The sequence below is a fragment of the Episyrphus balteatus genome, chromosome 3, assembly GCF_945859705.1.
Source record: "Episyrphus balteatus chromosome 3, idEpiBalt1.1, whole genome shotgun sequence".
Lineage (NCBI taxonomy): Eukaryota > Metazoa > Arthropoda > Insecta > Diptera > Syrphidae > Episyrphus > Episyrphus balteatus.
In genome coordinates this window covers 67,373,603-67,397,234 of record NC_079136.1, presented here as the reverse complement: position 1 = coordinate 67,397,234, position 23,632 = coordinate 67,373,603, and the positions used below count along the sequence as shown (strand labels likewise).

Sequence of the window (23,632 nt, the reverse complement as noted above, 5' to 3'; positions counted from 1 at the left end):
GGTATATCAAAAGGATTACTTTTGTAAATATTGCTATTTTCAAGAGCTAACTAAAACAAATATACAACGCAATTGTACGAATTTTTTTTCAAGCTTAACTAAATGGGAAATGCAAAAAAAAATGTAACAGAAAAAATATTTTATACAAAAATTTAATATTTTTTTGTCATCCCAACAGAAGCAAAACGATGCCATAGAATAAGGACACCATATTTTACAGCAACTATTCAGAATAAAATGCAATGAAATTTTTTTCGATATTCGCTAGAATTCTTGCCTTTAACAAAATATATATAAAAAAAGAGAAAAACTAAAAGTCGCAGAACTTTCATTAACAAATAGGTAATAAATCCCTTTTTTTGATATTTTTGGTTTATTATTACCAAGCATTCGCCTATGATACTTACGAAATTTTATGAAAATATTCACTCTGGGAATTAAATCTGTAATAATAAAACGATTTTATTAAATATTTTTAATCAAAACCATTTAAGTAAGATTGAAACTCTTATTTAAAAATTTCATTGGTATGAAAGGTGATTTTTGAGCGATGACAATTCTGAATAAAAGTAAATTGATCAATCTAACATTTTCGATACGAAGGTCTGTAAGTACAGGCACTCCTCAAAGCGGAGTTTTATATTTATCTCCCTCTCTGTGGAGAATCTGGAAGCCAACGAGCTATTCACTGGAGGAAAATGGTTATGAATGCCTATGCGGATGACATTGCAATAGCCGGCACATGAAAGCACTTTAATAATCAACTTTAAAGTATCTCCTACAAAATGGTTTAAATGTGTTCACAACATGGGCTGATTGCAGTTGTTTAAAAACCAGATCTAGTTTTGGTTCTCTACAAAGAAAAAGAAAATTTTAGAAAATGACACTTCCTCAATGATTTTTGTCAGTGAAACCAAGTTTATAGGTTTAATTCTTACCAAAAAAGTAAGAGAAGAGAAAGAATATGAAAAGCTACAGCAGCCCACTTTTTATGCAAGAAGTCATTGGTTGCATATGTGCTCTTAGGCCTGGCATCACCTTACTGGCTATATACACCAGTTATGCGGCCGATTCTTACTTATTTGATAGCAGTATGGTGAACTGCCATAGACAAAAGTATTATATTGCCCCCCCCCCCCCCTTTTCGGCTGCACTTGATATTTTGCTCCATCTGACACCTCTGGATATCTTATCAAACAAGCGGCTGCGAACACTCCGCAATTTAGAATTATTTCCAAGCGATATCTTAGTTGAGTCCCTAGAACAAAATTTTGGAAAAAAAAACTTTTAAACCTCGATGCATCCAAGCCCAGCGTGGGAGTGGGAGGACAATTTTTGAAAGACAAATGACTAAGATACCAACTTCACAAAATCCGTATCTTCTCGGAGGGTCAAATACGTCTCCACAAACTCTTTGAGTGATCCTAACTGTCGAGTATCTCTTTATACCTTTTCTAGGTACTCGTTATGATAGAAAAGCAAATCGAACATTGCTATATACACCGACGGTTCTAAGATGGACGTCGGAGTTGGTACAGGCTTCTTTTGCGAAACTCTTAAACAAACCAGTTCGTTTAGATTTGCTAATTTTAGCAGTGTCTTCCAAGCTGAGGTTCTCACAGTGACTAATTAAGGCAAAATAAATCTCAATTATCGCAATATCACAAGCTTATATCATATTTTTCATTGACAGCCAAGCGGCAAACTTGTGTCTCGCTGTCGGAAAAGTATTCAAACATACGAGTTGAGTGGGCCCTTCCTTTTTTTATAGGCCAAGGAATCGTTCACTATTAAGGCATGAAAACTTTTATTTATATAAACTGTTTTGGAAATATTGAATCAGACATGATTTAAAATAGCTTTGAAGATTCTCAAACTGTGAAACGATTATCATCTATTCGATTATCATTTTCAAACTTACGGAATGACCCCCCAGACTTTGCAAGAAGCCTTGCACTTTCCTTTCTGGTTGAGAGAAGATCCATCTGGAAGAAACAGTGATGCAAACTCAAAAAGCGTTCAAGACCCAGAGACTTGACTTGTAATTTGGGTGCGACTTTCTTTTCTATGCCACGTGTTTATGCCCTTAAAGGCTTCCATTGCCAGCTCAGGATTACAGATAATCAAATCAATACTACTAGAGTACACAAATACCAGTCGTTGCATGAGCATTTGCATCTACAGGCCTGTGAAAGGCAAGATAGCTATTGAGTGGTAGGGAGCAGACTCTAAACACATGAGTGATCAAGTTATCACTTTAAAATTGAATGTGACTCTCTGATTCGATATCAGGTGATTGTCAGCTATATAGGAACCTTTAGGAATATTCTTGTACTTTTCAGGATAATACCTTTATACTTTATAAACACACATAAATGCCTCCATCGGTTTGTATGATCCAATGAACAATATTATAGGTTTTTCTAGATATGAGGTCTTTAAGGTATCACAATAAATCTACATTTATCAAAGTATGACTATAACTCGAACAACTGTGTGAAGATGAGACAGCAGTTCATATTCAATTCTGTGAGGTTTCGGTCCATTGAGACATTCATGATAATTGTAAAAGTGATGACTTCGTTAAAAACAGAGTTACAGTTCAATGGTCTAGCAACTAGTCATTACTCCATGGGGTACTACTACCGCGGCTAAATGCCATACCACCCAACCCACCATAATCAATACCAGAACTGGACAACCGGGACGGAACACCCCGAGGATAACCTAGTCAGCAGACTTGTACAATTAAGCCTATTCATGTACTATATTTATTTATATTTTATCTTTTATCCATTGTATAAGGTTAGGCCCCATATGTGCCAACAAATTTTATATCAATCAATGTATCTTGTATATAGTACCTACCTATGTTCAATAAAACAAAATTGAAATTGAAAAAATGTCCATGAATTGGTTTTTTCTCATTCATTGCTCTGTGAAATATCACTTAGCAGCTATTCCCGCACTGCAATATTGTGATAAGTAAAACAAATCATCTAAGAAGAATGTAGTTATTGCTAATTGATATGTTTTTGTTCATCCAAACGGATCGTCACCACTAAAACTCGTTCCATAATCCACTTAGCTTATTATTAAATACCTCCATTTTATTTATTTAACACCTTAAACATTTTTTAATATACTATTTCTGCTCGAATAATTTTATTGCAACAACAAAATAAAATAAAAATTATTATTATTTTTAAATATGCCTTGACCTTGTTACTTAAGATATTATACTCGTGTCTATTAATTATAAATTTTCACTCAAGGCTTTGATTGAATAATGTAATCAATATCAGTGACGGAGAAAACTATACTATACTCTAGCATGCCCAGGCAGAGGCACTTCTTCTCAAACTCATCGTAGAAATATATACAAATATGAATATATAGCTACAGTTTGTTAGATAGAGTGTGGTGTATAGCATCTCCGGTTTCGGTTAACTCAATTTATAAGAAGATTGAAGATGAATTTCCCATTCCCCCTTTGCAATCTCACCTCTCAGCTTATATAAATTCAAAGCCTATTTATAATGAATTAATAAAAGTGCACTCAACAAGTGTTTGCAATTTTTTGCTGTGTACATAGTTTCTTCTATAAATATCACGATTCCACGACACAAACAAGGAGACGACATACGACCAAGGAAGAGGCATAGTAGTTTTTTTTTCCTTTTTGCTTTCATAATAGCATCTTCATCCTAATCTGACATTCTATGTTTGCACTATACACACGACACGGGTATACTATTATCCGGTCATAATCTCTAGTTGACCTCCTTCTTTTTTAGCGACACAAAATTTTCTCTCCTAAATCGCATCCTATTAAAGGAAAGCTAAAAAACAGCAGTGTGCAATTGTTGACGACGACGAAGACAACAGAGATAGGGACTCTATGAGACAACGAAGACGACGACACGCTGACAAGACGGAAAGTAATTTTCCTCCAAACGACATTTTATTGAGTATCACACTATACAGTGTGGTGTTTTATTAACAAAAGCGAATAACAATAAGATTAGACTATAGTATTATCAATTTAATTGTTAGAATACCCTATTTTTTGAGGTAAGCTCCATGTTTATCCTTTTCTTAGACGATTTAATTCTTATTATACAAGCAGCTCCATAGAACACTCATCGGATCAGCTTTCCAATGAAGTGCAATATCAGGCATTCGAGATCATGACTGTCGTCGATAATGGAGAAGAAGAAGAAGAAAGCAAAATTCTAAAAAATCTGTTCCCGACTTTGCTACACCAACGAGCAAATCAATAAAAAAGTTAAAGTCATCCAACTTAACAAATATTTGCTACTACCCTCAAAGAAATTTGTCGGAAGCATCTTCAACCATCCTAACCAACTGACGAGAAGGATGACCATTCCCAGTGAACTGGCTTACTGACTTCAGTCCTTCATGTTTTCTCGACAAATGAAGTCAGCACTACCTTAGAAGTTGTTAAGGATACAATTTATGACCATTACTCATCAATATCAAACATATCGAAAAAGGTATTGCACATTAAAGGCAAAAACAGATCTAATAGCCTAGGAGCTGGGAGCTTATTTTTGGTTTGGTAAGATTATCGCGCAGAAATTTTGTTGACCGCATTTATCGTTATCTCACAAGACCGACCACCAAGTCCATATGTAGACGAACAGTCGATGTCAAAGGGCTTAGTAGGGGATCAATCCGTTAACTCTAGTTGGACGAATAATGTAAGCGAGCACACGCAGTTAAGCACGAGGCCTATAAATCCATGAAGGCAAGAATCAGAACTGCTGAGGGAGCAGCTCGTGAGCTCTACATCCAAGAAAGGTGAGAGAAACACCGAATTTCATGACAGAAGAAGAAAAACCGTGAAAAACAAGTGGTCAAGCTTATTTAGAGATGTTACGCCAGGGATAACATCAGAAAATTTTATAAAAGGTTGAAAAAATCTACACTTCTCATTTCTCCAATCTGCTGAAAGGCGAGGAAGCCCACAATCCCGCTTTAGGGCCAGAACAATCTATACTTGTTGGACGATGAAGGCCAAAATATCCGTCTAGCCGACCTGCAAGATGTAAAAACAGCGATCTCAAGACACAAAGCGCAGAAAGGGCTTTACAGCGACATCGACCTGCTCAGAAAAGTGAAAACTCTACGAGAGGTTGATCAACCATCGACCAAATCTTCACACTCCGGCAGATTTTAAAATATACCCAAGTATACCAAATCGATGCACAACATCCTTCTATCGATTTTAAAGTCGCTAAATACAGACGAGCTATAATAAAGGCAATTTTGCTTCTGGGCATGCCTGCCAAACTGGTTTGCTCGTGCTAGATGACCATGGAGAAAACTCGCTGCTCCTTCAAAGCCAGCCAGAAAATCAGCGCAGCTTTTGATGTCGACAAAGGATAACGTCAAGTCAATAATGCAACTCAGAAGTCAACAAGAGTGGCGCAATATTTCAAAAGTCCGTGACCTATGAGGATGGCATTGACATTATTCGGAAAACAAAGCGAGCTGTCAGTGGTGCATTTGCTGTTATGAGACGAGAACAAAGTATATGATTTTATCGATGAGAGTGAGACAAAACCGTTGAATTGATGAAATTTTAAAGAAGAAGTCGCACAATGACAGAAATAAAGAAGCGAATCACTCTAGCCAATCGATGGTTTTTCTGGCTAAGAAGGCCTTGAAGCAGTAAAGCACTCTCTCAAAGAACAAAGGAGACCTGTACAAGACCTAAATCATCGGAGTGCTAATGTATGGGGTGAAGGCATCGACATTGACAAGAGCAGGTTTGAATTATTCAATACTAGCTGAGTTGGTATTGCTCTATAAGGTATATTTGACGTGAAGACTACCTCGGATCTTTTTGTTTCTTCAGTTTTCTATCCGCGAGAAAATGAATTGCTTGATCTTCTGGTAAAGCATCTTCCTTCCAAGCTGACCATGAGAGAATGATGATTCTAAAGAAAGTGATGTAGTCGATGACTTGAGATCCTAACACGGTCATAATGGAAGAGTTTTTGGATCATTGATCCATCGAGACGACTAGATGTACTCACGGAATTCAGTTTTTTTTTCTCAAAAAAAGGACAAGCTTTGTTTTGTGATGCTTATATACGCAATTCACACCTTTTTGTTTGTTGAGTAGATTGTTAAGTGCGGTAAACAAGAGCTTTATTAAAACTGAAAATTAATTCCTATCAAAGTAAGAACAATATCTTGGGCTTATGGAATCAATTCGTTGATTAACCCTCTGTAGGCACACCTCTTTTTTGAGACGTGATAGGCACACGGGTGCGAATTTGGTTTATACTTTTTCATGTCGCTAGAACTTTTTTCGGTCACAATATTTTATAGAGAATCAAGTATGAAATTGATGTAGAATATTCCGAGGAATTCGAATATTGTATTCACAATTCCGAAAAAAAATATTTTCACCCTTATAAAGTGACTTTTTTGTGACCACTTTTTTGAAAAATCGTAATTTTTTATTTTTGTTCTGCCAAATTCGCACCCGTGTGCCGACAGAGGGTTAAAGATGTACCTAACGATTACTTCTTGCGACATAATTTTCTGATCAATTTTCTCCTGACTTATTATCCAAATTTTAGGTATTTGATTTATCTGCCAGCTATTTCAATGTTGTCAACATTTTAGAACTCCTTTTCTTTGTCTAGAAATGCTTTTAGTACTCTATTTCTATTGTTTTTGCATTTTTAACAAAAATAATTCATATTTTATACTTCGTTAAAAAAAACTGATCTTTCCAAAACTCCAAGTACACCGAATAAAGAATAAGGAGACTGGATGTTCGTATTTAAGTTCAAGTCATTCTCGATGCCAGAGAACATAGCTTATTTCCCAAACAGAATTGCTTCATTAATCGGAAGTTTTTTAACTAGTTAACACGTCTAATCATATCTCAATGTCAAAATCCAACTGAAATTGGATAAAAACAAAAGATTATATTAAGTTGTTCTCAATATCATTTATGCATTGTTAATGCTTATGTCATTTGTACTTTCTCAACCCATATTAACAAATGCACTTAGATGTTATTTTTAAAAGAGTAAAATTGAATGTTAAAACAATTTATGATTCAACAAAGCTATATACATAAACTAAGTTACCCTATTGGGGATATGGGGATATTCATACAATACAACAACGACGATGAAAGCAAAACTAAGTGGCAACATTCCCATTTGCCTCTTTCTTACCTGGTTATTTCACTCGTGTGCCGCGCTGCAGTGCCGCCGCCATCTATGCAGAACTACAAGGATGGTGGCGACATAGACGACAATGCAAATCTGTGAACCCAGACTCTCATTAGATCAGGGGGCACCTCGTTCAGTTTGTTGTTATCGGTGAGAAGAATACTAAAAAGAAACAAAAATAAAAGTCCCTGGCTTTCCCCTTGACAATGTTTATAATAGAGGAGCACAAAGTCGACAACGAAAAGCATCATATTAGGATGTTTTAATATAAAAATTGAAAGAAATCATGTTTTGATCCAAAAATTCATATTCCTTTCTTTTCCAAGCTCGAATCTACTATAAAATTTCAAGCTGAAATAGTTTCCAAGCTCAAAAACCATCCATGCTAGAGGCAAAGGAACCATCTTTAATTACAAAAACACATGGTTTTGTTTTAAATACAATTCAATTAAATAAATTAATTGAATTAAAGAAAAAACAAAAACATTTTTTTGTCAATTTTGTCTAAAAAATATTCCTCTGTTTGTGCCTCGAGGTTGTGCGCAGACATCAGAGAGTGCACATATAGAAATCTGGCTCTATGACAGTTCTCTGTTCTCCAAATGACATACAGAACCAGAAGGAAAACTCATACAATAAGGATCTGTATTGTATAAGTATGGTGTCTACGGTGCAGCGATATGCATTATGCATTATGCATAACTAAAAGTGTTGGAATTGGAACCTCCCTCAATTCCTCCCTTTCCCCATCATCTCTTTCCTTTATTTCACTTTTAAAACACTCACTCAGTCGTTTGGATTTGTATTTTGTTATTCCAAAGTTGAGAAGAGTTTTAAATTTAAAATTTTTGCCATTAGTTTCTATTCGTAGAGGAATGATACGAGTGAAACAATGTGCAATGAACTTGTTCCCATCAGATGATGATGATTGTGATAGTGATGATGATGAATTGATAATAAATGTGTTTTTTGATGAAATGCAATTGTGTGCCTTTAGATCGCACACTATACATAAAGCACACATATGAGTAAAATGACTTTGAAAGTAAAAATATGAATTTATCAAAATGACAATCGCTTCATCTATCTGGTGGGAATTATTCCCACGCTAGTTATATTGTTTATTGTGTTTCAAAATTGCAAAATTGTTCAGGGTGACATTCATGCGTCTATTGTCGGATTGACGTTTTGAGCTGGGGGAAAGCTTGAGGGATGTTTAAAATCCCAGTTGGAAATTTGTGTCACAGATATGGCGTTTCAAATCGCATAGTTGGAAGCAATTTAGTATGTACTATTGGCATATGATACGCTAGCAGCCAAAATTATTAGAGCATTAGATGCAATTGTTTGTGATTTGGGATTTGTAGGAATCTATTAGTCATCGATTGGAATCAGTCTGGGGACATCGCGTGTTGCAACTTCATTAACTAAACTTAAAATCAAAGGTGTATATTTGTATCCCGAAAGACACACTTTTTGAGCTACGAGTACATAAATCCAATAATAATATCCACGTAATAACTGCGTTATAACTTATAAGTCTTATAAGTTTCCCGGTCTTTATGGCATTCCACCATATTGTGTTCTTGTGCAAAATATTTAGCCTTCTTCTGCTTTCGTTAAAATATGAGGTCTCACAAGTTCAAGGTGTTACAGAGAATTCTTACTTTAGGAACCACAGAGGCAGTTCGTTCTTGCCCACGAAACAACTTATCTACGTCTTGACCTCTGCATAAAATACAACAACTTGAACCTCAAGGAATCAATTTCCTGGACAACCATGCTCTACGATCGCAGAAATGTATCAATCATTCTTCCTTCTTAAATGGCTTTTGCAGGAGTTGCATTGATGACGAAGCCGAGGAAACTATTCAACATCTTCTGTCTCTTCCTCCTGTCTCTTACTCTTTACAAGAAGCTCTTAAAAATTCGAATAGTATTTTCCTAACTCCCTAGGCTTTTGAAATATCACAATAGACCAATGAGTTCTAAGTGATTGGGTTTTCATCCAAAAGGCTCCATTAACCTAACTTTTTTCCTTCAAAATATGCTTGCAAATTCCACCGATTACTCTACCTATATGCTGAGCCTAGGCAATGTTTGCTTGCAAGCAAATTAATATTGGAAGCATGTGATATTGTTATTTAGCTTATAAATTCGGTCAATACTTCCTTTAAAATGATTCAGCAAACCCGAGCTGAATTTGTTTATCTGAATTCCAAAGAATAATAGCGAAACTATTATGTGGATGCCAAAATAGTGGTGATGAACGGAGCGCATAAATTATCTAGGCAAGGATTGGTCCATCATGATTCACATTCCTCTGGCAGAATTTATCCATCTATTTACAAATCTCAAATGAATGACCTTATGAGTACTGAGGCAAAAAATGTCCAAGATTATAGCAACAACATGCACAGAACACTAGTCGAAAGGAAAGTACCTACACCGCGAAGTTGGGTATCCCCCATTCACGTCCTTCTCTCTCACTTTCTCAATCCGATTGCTTAATGAAACCTTTTTCTTATCTTAACTAGCTCTCGTAATCGAAGTTCAAAGACTTGGAAGGTTTTCTCAATGCAATAAAATGATAAATAGTTTTTTTTTAGGTAATATCCAACACTTTATTTTTTGTTAGTCTCAACTATCAAATCTTGTATTTTTTTAAACTTTCAGACGCTGTTCATCTTTGCACGCCAAAAAGAATTGCAAATAATGAATATTCTGCCAAGACAAAGGTGCATAGTAAGATTCTGTTGAAAAAAAGTGTTTCCGAAAAAATCTCGCCAACAAATTAATAGCTGTATTTTTATAGAGTTCAAGAGCTAACCATAGAACCCTATGGGTCGTGGCGTATTGGTTAGTGCGAAAGACTATCAAGCCGGAGGTTAAGGGCTTATTTATAAACAATCCTGTTCATGATTCTTCCAACGAAGAATTTAAGTTTTCAAGAATATACAAAGCTGTCGTCATAGAAAAGTGTTTTACTTGTTGAGAATCAGCTGGAAATTGTAGTTCCCAACTTGCCTGAAAACTAATCACATGCGAGCAGCAATGCACCACAAGGTCTTTGTGCTTCGTGAGTTTGTTGCGCTAAAAATTGTTGTTTTTTTTACGATATGCAAGCCACTAGCTATTGTTTCTTAAACAAGAACGTTAACTCTTCGAAGCAACAAAGCTTAAACAATTTGGTCTAAAATAGTAACCTCCTTAACTAACTTATAAAATAACATTATTCATTTATCTTGAAATTACTAACTCGCAATACAAATTCAATAGCCTCAACTAAGTTTCTAAGAGAAAACGCACAAACGCTCGTATATCGTTTTTGCTTTTATCAAAAGAAAATTTAATTATACTGGATGAAACTGTGTTGTATTGTATACTCTGCTTTGGCATGCCATCAAGTACATACACGTACCATACCACATTGCAAACATAATACACATGGTGATTACTCTTTTCAAAACCAACGTCAATAGCCAACGCATTAGCAAACACAAAGTATCCATCTCCATCCTTTCCAAAGTAAAAGCCTCGACTAAACACAACACAGCAGCCAACATCCCTAGAATTTGTACGATAGGTATAAATTGTATGTAGCTGAAGTAAACACACCACAACAATGAACATTCGATTAAAGTGTCAATGGATGACTTTCATTTTGTTAATTCTCCAGCCAGTCAAGTCCAAGCACTTTGCGGTCAGAATCATTAGAACCAGATTAGTGATTTGATTAAAAATTGTGTGATCAATTCGATCCAACAATTTGGGATGGATTTTATTATGCGTGTGCTAGTGTTTGTCTGAAGTGGACTGGAGGAGGAGAAGAACATGGAGCCACGATGACATCATTTTGAAAACATTTTCCCATGGTAATTTGTTCTTTTGTTCGGGGCAGAATCTCTTTTGAATTTTTAAACATTTTTCAGATATATTGTCATTTCTGTATTTTATATATTTTTGTTTATAAAAGAAATGGGAATTTTAGGTGCGTGGAATAGGAAAGGGCCAATTAATAAATCATAAGAAAAAAAAAAAACAATAAGCAGGTTTTAGGACTTAATTAATAAAATAATGAGTTGAAGACAAGAAAACGCAAGCGGCAATGATTATGTGCAGGTCTCGCTTAATGTGGTTACCATTTTGTTTATAATAGATAAATAAATTACCTATTTTTAAAATCTTCTCCCAAGAGACTACAGATCAGATTTTTAAATTTGTACCTACTAAAATTATTTTCAAGCGAAGTTCTTACCCCCGCAATTACTAATATTTAAAAAGTTCATCGGATAAAACGAAAAAGAAAGTCTTGCAATAAATTCCGGCCAATAAGAGTCACGTTACAAATGTCGATTTGAAGGGAGTGAAGTCTCGAATAAGATAGATGTAGGTTGGTGTGCTTGCCGGAAATCTCCTATCATATTGAATACGATATCCACGCATTTTAATTCAAAAATCTACAATATAGCTTCTTGAAGTCACCAAAGCAGGCTGAATCGATTTTCTAACGTCACACCCATTACATCTTATCTTAAGAGTGTGATACGTTGAAAGATAAGTTAAAAAAATGTTATTTTAAACATATATTAACAACTAAATATATAAGGTGTTGAAGCTATTAAGTAGGTACTTTATTTAGTGAGTAGTATACAAGCCAGGAACAAAAAATTATGTAACTGTGTCACACCCGTTACAATGGAAATACCCTAGTACTAATAAAATTTTTGCAGGGCGCTCTTGCTTAGAAAGGTCATATTCAAGAAGAAATGACTTGCTCAGATATACACTATGTTTCGCATCCCACCTCTATGTTCAGACAGTATTGGCGGTTATTTATAGGAGTATAGTGGAAGTTGTATCTTGCTACGAGTGAACATGACTATTACTACTACTAATCTCGGAATGCCATCCCCAGGAATGAAGACATAAAACTAATTAGCTTAATATCTGTAATTCTAGTTTTCGGAAAGAGTGCTTTGTTTCTCGGTCTTTCGCACAATTCAATATGTCATTCTCATTATTTTTTAGCATCCAGGCTGCCAGGAAATGTATGACTTCTAAGGTTAATGGGGTGTCCGAATCAGCTCATCCAAGTCGGAACTTAGTGCCTTAGACGAAGAGGAGGACGAGGCAGTCGATCGGCTGGAAACTGTAGAAGCATCACATTTTAATTTCATATGGAACTATATTGCCAGCCAAACGCAAAACACCAAAGACCTAAGAATTAACTTTAACGAGCTCCTTTGATAGCTACACGGAATGACCCTTCTGGCTTACCATTTCTTTGATCAATTTTAGCTCAAGCAAAGCAACGAAGTTTCTTGAGCTGGAAAGTTTCCAAAAGTGATCTTAAGATCCCGCAATGCGATCTTCCCACAGCATGTCTATCTCAACAGACATTGGTGGGTTGAAAGGAACTTCTTTTCCCTAATCAATTCTGATATCGTAACTATGTTTTTTTTTTTCGAATGTACTCGTACGTTAGTCGCCAAAGAGGTGACATTTTTCGCAATCAAAAAGATTCAACTTGTCATTGAATTGTGTATTTTGTTTGTGCATAGATCATAGTCCAATATTTAGCAGAAAATATGGGACGTCACATACGAACACTGCATATTCTCTTCAAGAATCTCCCAACGCTGACTAGTCCGCTTATCTTGAGCAGATAGTACACATTCACCCAATCCAATAAAAGTGAATACTTCTGCCCCAGAAATCAAAACTATCAAGGCCTTATCTTATATTAGCCAACTTAGTTCTTCATGATAGCCCAAAGAAACAATGATGGTAAAAAAAATTAAGAAAAACTGTTTACGTTGACAAAAAAAAATTGAAAATCCCAATAACTTCGATAAATAACTTATCAAAACAAAATAAACGGCTTCGTTTGTCTACTCCAAGGCTAGAAGGAAATATACATAAGAAAACTATTATACCTCAAACCAACACCAAACTAAATCGATTTCCTGGATAAGTTATAGCAAACGAATGCATAAATGAACTTGGCAAACGTTTGAGTGAGCTTTTTATTTACCTTCCTTTAGTGCACAAAGTCACAGTCAAAATCGTCATGGGACATTTATAAAATACATAGAAGATAGTATTTTTTTTTTCTTTTTCATATTTTCTATCAACCGGCTTTCTTTTTTTTTTATTCATTTTTATTTTTTCTGATTACAATCTTTTCATTAATGCTTTACTCTCTGAAGTGATTCGGGTAATTGGCTTAAAATTAGTTTCCATAGCGCGTTGATATGCGCAATCAAATATGGAGAACCCGTTTCAAAGTTGTGCCTTGAAATTATTATCCAGTTTGATTATGAATTTATGATCAAGATAAGCGGCTTAAAGATACTGTTGGTTTACCGGTTAAGAGTTGGCTGACAAATATTGTTTCTTTTTGTTTTTTGTTTTTGAGACGCTATAAAAAATTTGTTTGAAAAAAATTGAAATATTTGTTGTGATTATAACAGATAATTTTATATACAGGGTTAATGTTTACGCTGAAATGCTATTTGATTAAGTTGTAGATTCAATCATACAATATTTTTGTATGATAAATGTGAAATACTTGGTTGAAAGATGCACTTTTTTAAAATAAAAACATTTGCAACAAGTAATTCACATGATTCGACGAATTTAACTTCACAGCTGAAGAATGCAACATCATTAGATGTCGATGGAAAGGACATATCGTCGGTGACGCGTGCAAAGTGTGTACTTCCATGGATTGAAAATGGATGCCCTCTGTTAGATTTACTCAATATCTACAATCCCTCATACAGGGAATCCCCATTTGAGTCATATTAACCGTTGAATTCGCACTTTAGAAAAAAGTGGCCAATAAATTTAGTGAGAAAAAAGTGTAAAAGTGTATGTAGTTTTTTACTCTCCTGAAAAATTTGTGTCGATGGAGTTACACATTTTGCACGCGTTACCGATGATATAAAGGTTTAAAGACGTTAAAGCTGATCTAGCTGATATAGGTACATAATTCGCCGATAAATAGGCCCCAGCTCAAATCGAACCATGATGCTTGTTAGTCTTTTCAGAAAGTATTAAAAGCTTAAGCCTAGTACCTACGCCTACGCAGATCACATTAATTATTTTTTCCGTTTTTCTTGGATTATTTTTCGCCCGCTAATTTCTGACAGATAAAAAATATATTGTTGAAAATGAATTTGTGATTTTCTAGCGGAATCTTCGCACAACAAATTCTGAAATAAATGGGAGCTAAAATTTAGATCGATCTGCGTACTAGGCATTAAGGTATAAGTGCAGAAATGCATCTTCATTTCTCAAGAATTTATAATCGTAACAAGGCGACCTTGATCGAAAGGTGAACTGAAAATTGTTGCCAAAAACCAGCTGAGCATAGTGTAGTCGGAGGGCCATTGGGGTGAATGCAAATAAACTCAGAATGATCGTATTGTCAGTAAAATTATTGGTTCATTAAAAGTCGGACATGGTTAGTTTTTCGCAAAAAGTCACTTTACCTTAAACAGTATGTTAGTATGTATCGGTCTGGTTAACGCTCTATATATGGATAATCCCCCACAATTTGGTCCCAATAGCTCACAAGAGAAAATTGCCATTCCATGAATGCGTTTTCAAGCTAACTAAAAGTTCTTTAAAAAAAAGTGTTTAAAAAAATTCTGTTAATTATGACCTCAAATATGAGGTTTATTAATTTTTTCAGTAATTTGGAGTAACTGATTTTAATGAATTTGCCTTCGATATCAAGGAATGTGACATGGTTTTTATCTTTGTAATGAAGGGAATATTCGATATTGCAAAGCTACTTGAACATTTTCCGCCAAATTTCTTTAACACGAAACGTGTTGTGCTGTCGAGACCAGTGCTTATGACACTATGGACAAAAAACCATCAATCATTCTTAAGCCTGGGTCACGTGGACCGCATGGACAACAATTCTCCGGCTCTGAAAATTTTCTACTTTAACCCAGAGGGACGGTGTAGTAGAGTAAGAACTCGTCTGGATAGAGCTGTCTGGAAAAGCTTGTTTTTTTGAAGCCCAAACAATGGATTGTAGCAACCTTAAGGCACTGATCAACTTAAGTAAGTACATTAGTATTAGGATTAAGCGCATCGAAGTACAAAGTCAAATTTACAGCCAAATTTCGTTTTGGATTTTTTTAGTGTGTGCCATTAGAACTGGTCTTATGGTACATCCAGCTAGGGATATTTCGTCAGCACAATGCCAAAAACGCGAATCTGCATTTTTGGACATTTTAACTTGAATGCGTCATTTAACTTGTTATTGGTCCCTCTATGCACTACGTCTATGGTCGATCCCAATCGCTCATCTGTTGTCTTGAAGCCTAAACTATCAATTACCGTTGCACGAGTTTCCATAAGATTGCACGAGTTTTCAAAACTTTGAAGTCGTTTTTCTCAAAACTACAATTTTGCAGATTCGTGGTTTTGGTTTGTGTCCACGATGTGTTTCAATATCCTTCTGAGACCTCCGGTGTCACTAGTGATACTTCTTTTCATTAATTTAAAAACCCTTTTGTGAAAAGGTTGTTGAAAGTAAATGTTGTTTAATAAATTGAAATCGTAGTGCATCGGCCTTCCAGTTTCTAGGTTGCTTACGCTAGGTTCTTACACGAGTAATTTTTAAAAATAATTGAAAATAAACCGACTAGGCACCACTAAAAGCAGTCTGATGATTAGGTTGATTCACTTGAAATAACAGATTAACAGCCAGATTGCTGTCAGGGTCTTATGCTGACCACGAAATTCTCAAAATTTATGATTTCTGACACTATTTTTGAAATTTTTGAGAAAAATTCCGTTCTTCATTATATCTTTAAATATTATTTAATGTATGGAATAATTTCCCCAAAAAACACAGCGCATCTCAAAACCTGGATTTTTTTTTTTTCAAAAAACATAAGGCTAGACAAATTTTAAGCCTAAGACCAAACAAGAATCATTGAGAAATGGGAAAAGCTAGTTTTGTTTGATGAGAAAAATGTTAATAGTCATTAATTTAAAGATTAGATTCAGACCTTTTTTCTTAATTTCTTTTATTTTCATTCTCTAGATGGGGAATCCACGGCGAAATGATAAAAACGAATAGTTTTCGCAAAATTCAGCTGCCAGAAAATTTGCAGTTTTGGTTATTTATTGGAAATTCTACTTGGATTTGCACTTACAGTGCTGCTAAAAACATTCCGGATTTATTTGTCATTTTCACTAATTGAAATTTTATATCACAAAACTGGAACAAAATATTATTTTAATATTTTTTCTAGGTCGTTTATATATCAGTTAATCAATTTCAACAGAAAATAGTGATCTTTAATGATACAAAAATTTTAAAAACTGAAAAATGAAGTAGAGTCAGAATTTTAGCTGTGAAAAACTAACCGGATTTTTAAATGGTAATTTTCAAAGTTAATATTTTGCTCAGTAAACTTTCTTTTTGAAGACTGCTTGGCACCAACGAGACTTGGACTAGGTCAAATTAAATAAAATATAACTAGGAATATGCTCCCAGTCATTTTTCAAAGCTACAAGTACGTTAGTTGCTGAGGTGTGCTTTTTCTCTACTACCCGTAACTTAAAGATGGCCCACAAATTTTTAATCGGATTCAAGTCGGCTAATTGTTACGGTTATTCTAAGCCAGGAGTAATGTCTGCCCCAAACTACTGTTTAATAAGCTTTTTAGAATTTTTGGCATCATAACTTTCAGAAAGATCCGACGTGAAGGCATTTCTTTCTCCTTTAATAGAGCCATTATCGACTCCAACATCTCTCTATTCTGGAAATGATCTATAATTCCGTTGATTTGGTGTAACGGGCTAGAGCCTGCAGCTGAAGAACCCAAACCATCACTGATCCTCTACTGTGCTTCACGATAAGGAGCATATTTTTTTGGTTTCAAAGATGACCATGTTTAAGCCATTTCACAATCGGAATAAAACAAGCTAAAATTGCTTTTATCACTGAAAAGCATATTTTTCCGTTTTGTTATCGAGCAACTCAGATGTTTTTTTGTAAATACAACCATGATGAAGTATTTTTATTTTCAAATTTAAAGTGTTTCTTAAGATCCTTTCATTGCCTACCCTTTTAGACAATGCTTAGTATAAAGAAATGGCCTTTTTTCCGAGCCGAAAGACATAAAGACCAAATCTCTCAAGCCCTTTCTTACTGTACTTGATGTTGAAGGCAGATTAAACTCCTCACAAATCGTTTAAGAAGTCGCAAAAGGATCTTTTATCAAAAAACTCTTTATTCGCCTATCAGTTTTTAGGGATATTTTGTGATGGAATCCACCCAATTGATCTAATTCAACTAATTTTTTGCATTTTTTCTTTTTGACGATATCAAACTCACTTGACGTTGCAATTTTCAACATCCCAAAGGGATAATATTTTGTTTTAGTTCGGAATGAAAATGTTCTACAACTCAGTAACGAATTTGATGACTATAACGCGTTTTTTCCGTTATTCCATTATATAATGTATTCACAAAGCTAACAACTTTATTTGTCACTGCGAACAAAAATTGTATTGAAGTGACACTTAAAACCGTTACTTCAACAACCTGAATCAAAATCCTTGAAAAATCCGGTTAGTTTTTCACAGCTGAAATTCTGACTCTACTTCATTTTTCATATTTTAAAATTTTTGTATGCATTAAACATCACTATTTTCTGTTGAAATTGCTTACCTGATATATAAACGACCTAGAAAAAATATTAAAATAATATTTTGTTCCAGTTTTGTGTTCTAAAATTTCAATTGCTGAAAATGACAAAAAAATCCGGAATGTTTTTAGCAGCACTGTATATATTAGTGCGGATTTTTTTTTTTTTCAAATTTTGATTTAAAAAAAACAAGGATATGCTGAATCTGAATCCGAGGTCTGTTTGATGTGTTTGAGTGAATTGTATTTTATGGTATTTTGAACTTTACTTAAAACCTGGACATGTACTGGTGAAATGAACCTTAGATTCAGATTCAGCACATCGAAATACATAACCGTAAGTGTAATCAATGCCTTACATGTTAAAATTTTCAAGCTTTTGCAGTTATTGCTTCATACAAAAAATTTGGCGTTTCGTCCCGGTTTAGTTGAGACATTCTATTTATCAGTTCAGTTGACTTATCGTGAAACACCTTATCAATAATTTAGCTTATTATAAAAAGTTCCATCCATTCTTCAATACCTACCTCAACTCAAATTCAATAAACACACACATCAAATTTTCTTATCATTTCATAATTTTATTATGTATCACATCTTCCCGCCTTCTCTCAATCTCAACTCAACACACAATAAAAAAAATTATCATCATCAACCAACTTACCTTTGGTAAATCACGAATATGATTTGCATCCAATAGCAACTCCTCCAAACTCCTTGAATAGCGTAAAATTTCTTCAGGAACTGTCGGCAGCGAACAATGTCGCTTATCGACAAATTCAACTTGGCGATTGCAGCCCTTAAATATTGGAATGCACTTAAACATTATCCTGGTTTGTTATAAATTTGCTTCTCCACAGCTTTAAAATTTTTTATTTTATTTTATTTAGTTTTTTTCTTGTATTTTGTCAAATTTATTTATATTTTGCAAAAAAAAAAAAATCAAATTGCAATAAAATTCTCCTTATTATTTTTCTCCTCTCAAACATTTATAAATAAAAATAAAACAACAACACCAAATCAGTATTCACCTCTTCGTGTAAATACAAAAAATAAAATACTTTTATTTATTCACTTTTTTTTTATGTAAAATTCAACAAAAAAAACATAATTTTTTTAAAAATAAAACAAGTTTAACAAAAAATTACGAAATTCCTTTTTTTTTATTTTGACAGATGAAGCCAAAGAACCACTAAACTAGTCAACCACTACGCATATCTCGCTCTTCCAATTCTAATCCGATTAGAACATTGCACGCGTTGGAATGGAACAGATGGATATACACAAAAATAAAAACCAACACAAGAATAAAACAAAAAAAAAAAAAAAAAACTTGCTGCTTTGCTTGTTGGTGGTTCTGTTTGCTGGAGAAGAAGCAGCGTTCAGCGAACGAAAAATGACAGTCGACACACCACAAAAATAAAACTAGTTTTTTTTTTCTTCCTTCCACTTTTCACACAAATATTTCGTAATTATTCGGCAATATATTTTGATTTTACTTGTGCTCAGTTTTTTAGCCATTAAAATGGCTACAAATTGAGAGGGAAAACATCATAATTCTTTATGTCATTTAAGCGAGAGGTGAGTTAACAGGTGCAAGAGAAAAAGAAAAAAAAAACCAAAATGGATTCTATATCCGCGGAATTGATTTTTCTCTCTGTGGCCTTCTACCTGCTGTGGTGGCGCTGGCGTCGGTCGGGGGGGATTTTTCCTTTTAAAAAGCTGAGCTGTCACAAGGGGAAATAACGGGGGGAGAGACTTGTCTACATTTTCCAGCAGTGGCGCGGTCGAAAAGTAATCGAACAGATATTCATTCACACGACGACACGATGACGACAAAAAAAAAAGAGTGACGATCACACGAAAAAGTAGCGAGCGGCGGCGACGAAAACGATGACACGCCCAAAATATCTAAATTTTTGTTCTGTTTTGTTTTTTTTTTTTTACAAGATTTTTTAGGTCTTAAGTTTTAGCAGGTTGTGGTTAGCAGGGAATTTGTTAGAAAAAATGTTTTTTTTTCTGGGGGAGCAGCAAACTGAAATCAAAAAGGAATGAATCGAAAAAACACAGCAATATGAATTTTTGTTCTTTTCACTGTTATTTTATATACATATGTGTATACACTTTTTTTTTATTTACTCAGGTATTTATATATATGTAAGTTTCTACATTGAATTAAAAAGAAGAAATTAAAACATAAAAAAGCGACGGATTTTATATCGAATTTTTAGCATTCACTACGTGCACACAGACTACACGAAACGACACGGTCAACTCAACTGAAATTGGTTATGCGATGAAATGATGGAGAAAACAGAAAACTGTTGGTGGAATAAAATGGAATTTTTGACGTTTCATTTTGGTTGCCGTTTTGGTTAGTAAAAATGGTGGGGTGCGATGATGAGCGATGGAAAAAGTAGTGATAGCATTTAGAGTGCTGCCACTTATTTCTGATTTTATTAGGAATAAAAAGAACATTTTATACCTATTGTGAACTTTTTCTTATCAAAAAAGTTATAGCCTGTTTTCACTAGAGCCCAAATTAGATAATTACGCAAATTATCTCACTTCGTATGTCAAATTCTATAGAAAAAAAATTTGAATTTGAAATCTGAATTTGCGAAATTTTCTCATTTGGGCTCTAGTGAAAACAGGCTATTAGCTCGCAGCTGCTGTAATTTGCAACTAGAAAATACTTTCTTTTTTTTAACTCATAATGAAAGGTATACGCCTCATAGTGAACAACATTGACTTAATATATATGGACTGCTAGAAGCATATTCAGGTTGGTTCCACTTGTTTCTTCGCGATACTAGCGCCCTAAAAAAAAAGCGGAGAATAAGTGCAACATTTTTGAAGAAGTGCGAAAGGAACAAATATAGAAAAACAGAGAAAGCACTACCTTTTAACGACAGATGTCATTCACTAAAAGTTTCCTCTTTTCGCCGTCTAAGGTTATACCGCTAGTAAAGCTAGAAAGATGTGGAATCATTTTTTTTTCAATTTTTGTATGGAAAAGTCAAACGACTAGCAGTCGTATATATAGTACGTCAATATAGTACGTCAATGGTGAACAAATATGTTACAATTAACCAAAATGGCCACAAATGAGATAATTTCGCTTATTAGGTAGGTCAGTTCAGATTTCAAATTCAATTTTTTTCTATAGAAATTTGACGTTTAACAACAATTGTATGGAAGCAGAAACATGGGAGATTTATGATCCCCTTGACATTGATATCATAATATATGTATACCTACATATGCATGGTATAAAAAGACAAGGTATGATCATTAGAGCCGCCATCTTACAAAATGGGGTAATAAGGTTTTCACGTTTAAATTTGGCAAAGTCAAAAGCAACAACAATTTCCCAGACAAATTTGTTTACAACAACAATTTCAATGGGCAGCTGTCAAAACCTTAAGTAGCCATTTTTAAGTTTTGACAGTTCTCGATACAGAGTTTTTTCTAATGATCATACCTTCTCTTTTTATACCATGCTATACATAACAGCTTCATTAGAGGAAGAAGATGCAAGGGTTTTATGAAATCAATTTTTGCTCCGTTTGAAGTTACTTTTTTTTAAAAGAGCATGATTTCCAGAAAAAAATTGCTTCAAGCTAATAACTTTAATGTAAAACGTAAAATGTATGAGTGGGCTCGACCAATCTTATGTTATGATCGCTTAATTACAAACCGAGGGAATTTGAGATAGTAAAATACACGTTACTTATTATATTTTTTTCTATTTAATTGCCATTTTTTCTATGAAAAAAATTATTAATTAATAGTTTAGTTTACTCGTGAGTAGATAATCTAGTACATTTACTACAAGAACTACTTATACTTTTCTGCCGAGTAGATGGGAATTGCATTGATTCGTTGAAAGTGCGTTCCATATTGGAAATCGCTAGTAAACTACTAGTAGTACTTCGCCACCTCCCAAAGCAACAGGGCTTGTATCAAGACGACAGTTTTTAAAAGAAGCGACAAAAAGAATGACGTGGTCTCCACCACTTTTAAAAATTTTGTAAATTTATATTAATTAAATATTAGCATAAAATTTGCTTTTAATAGGTATTGCAAAAACATAGTTTTGAGAGATATATAAAGTATAGTTAGTATTAAAAAAATTAAAATAAAAAATAAAATTAAGAAAAATTTACCATACATAAACACATGTATACATACATGTATGAAAATAAAAATGGTAAAAAAAAAACAAAATTTGTTCTTCAAAGAAGAAATCAACATTTTAAATTAATTATGTAAGGCCCTATACAAGATATTTTACTGCACTTAAAATAGCTTCGGTTAACCCTTAGAAGTTAGATTGTTAGTTAGGATATTCTGCTTTGAAGCAATTTATTAATCAACAACAATAATCAAAATTCCAAAAAAATCTATGGGGAATATTCATAGTCCTTTTTAGACCCCAGTTTATCTTAGACTGGGGTTTATCCAATGTTATTTGAATAGGATAAACTCCAGTCTTTCTTTGTAGAAACTTAGACGGCGTCAATGAATATGGTCCAATTTCCCTTTTTCGTAATTTTATTTTTCAAAAAATAAAAAAAAAATAATTTTTTTTCTAGTTCAAAAATTATTTTTTTTAACTTAAAAAAAATGAATCTATAACATGTACCGTTAGTATTGATATTTGAAAAAAAAAAAAATACTCATCAAAAGATATTTCTTTAAAAATTCACACTTCAATTTTTTCATCAGTTTATTTTTGAGAAAAATAAACTTTTCCAAAATTGAAAAATAGGTATGGGAGGTATCGTTATTTTTGGTCTTGGAAAATTAATTCCAAAATCATCTCTGGAGAGTCTCTAAAAAAGTCTCTAACAAAGTTTTATGTTAATAAAAACAAAACGGGTTTTATCCCATTATATTATTATTTGTTGTAACTGCATTTTAAATAAAAATTATCTTCAAAAACAAAAATATGTTTAGCCTTTTATTGTTATTGTTATTTATTGTTTTTTCATTAGAATAAATCAATAAAACACATTTCCGGAAGAAAACTCAAAAATATAATGGACAGCAAAAATTCATCAATTTTTGTTATCTGGGGTTCGTTTTTTTCGATTTCCAAACTTGACTATCTATATATCGAAATCAAACTACAAAAAAAAAACGCATTTTGACGCTGTTTAATTTCTCTTTTAGAAATTTAGACAATTCAAAAACAATTCCTGATCCACATCAGTTTGACCAAGTTCTGTATGCAAATGTTTAGTAAATTAAAAAAGAATTCGACAGAAAAATGAATATTAGAGGACAATTTATAAAAAAAAGAACATTCAAACTGTTCTCATTTGGTTGAAATATTAGAAAGGACACAACGAAAAAAAGGACTACGTTTTAAGAGTCACATATATAATACACCAATTAAAATAAAAAATTAACATAGGTACTTGTTGGTTGTATTATTTTGTAACTAGTTGACTACGGGTAGTATGTTTACTAAATTGTTTTAAAGGATTAATTTAATCTTAAAAAAAAAAAAACAAAGGCTCAAATAGAATTTTCTTTCGATTAATCGAACCTGAGATAACAATCAAACTAGACGTTACGGTAATCGATAAAAGGATACAAAGAACTGCCTTTTGCAGTCCTGTCTCTATCTGAGTCCGAAGCGATTTGTAAAAAAATAGTATGAGTTTTGCGATTTTCAATACACAAATAAGACATTGTATTTGAAAAAAAAAACACT

The 23,632-nt window shown here is 33.7% G+C and overlaps 1 protein-coding gene across 17 annotated transcripts in view; it reads right to left on the bottom strand.

Moving 5' to 3' along the window:
* LOC129913044 (protein lap4) overlaps nt 1–20,195 on the bottom strand; it is a 335,223-nt gene extending 315,028 nt beyond the window's left edge. For 14 of the 17 annotated variants that reach the window (XM_055991409.1, XM_055991410.1, XM_055991416.1 and 11 more), the window contains exon 1: nt 18,572–20,195. In XM_055991409.1, the coding sequence (XP_055847384.1) occupies nt 18,572–18,733 (162 nt within the window). In that variant the 5' untranslated portion in view covers nt 18,734–20,195. The remainder of the gene's footprint in view (nt 1–18,571) is intronic. The other 3 variants (XM_055991425.1, XM_055991426.1, XM_055991427.1) reach the window with 3 other exon arrangements.
* Between the last annotated feature and the right edge of the window lie 3,437 nt (nt 20,196–23,632).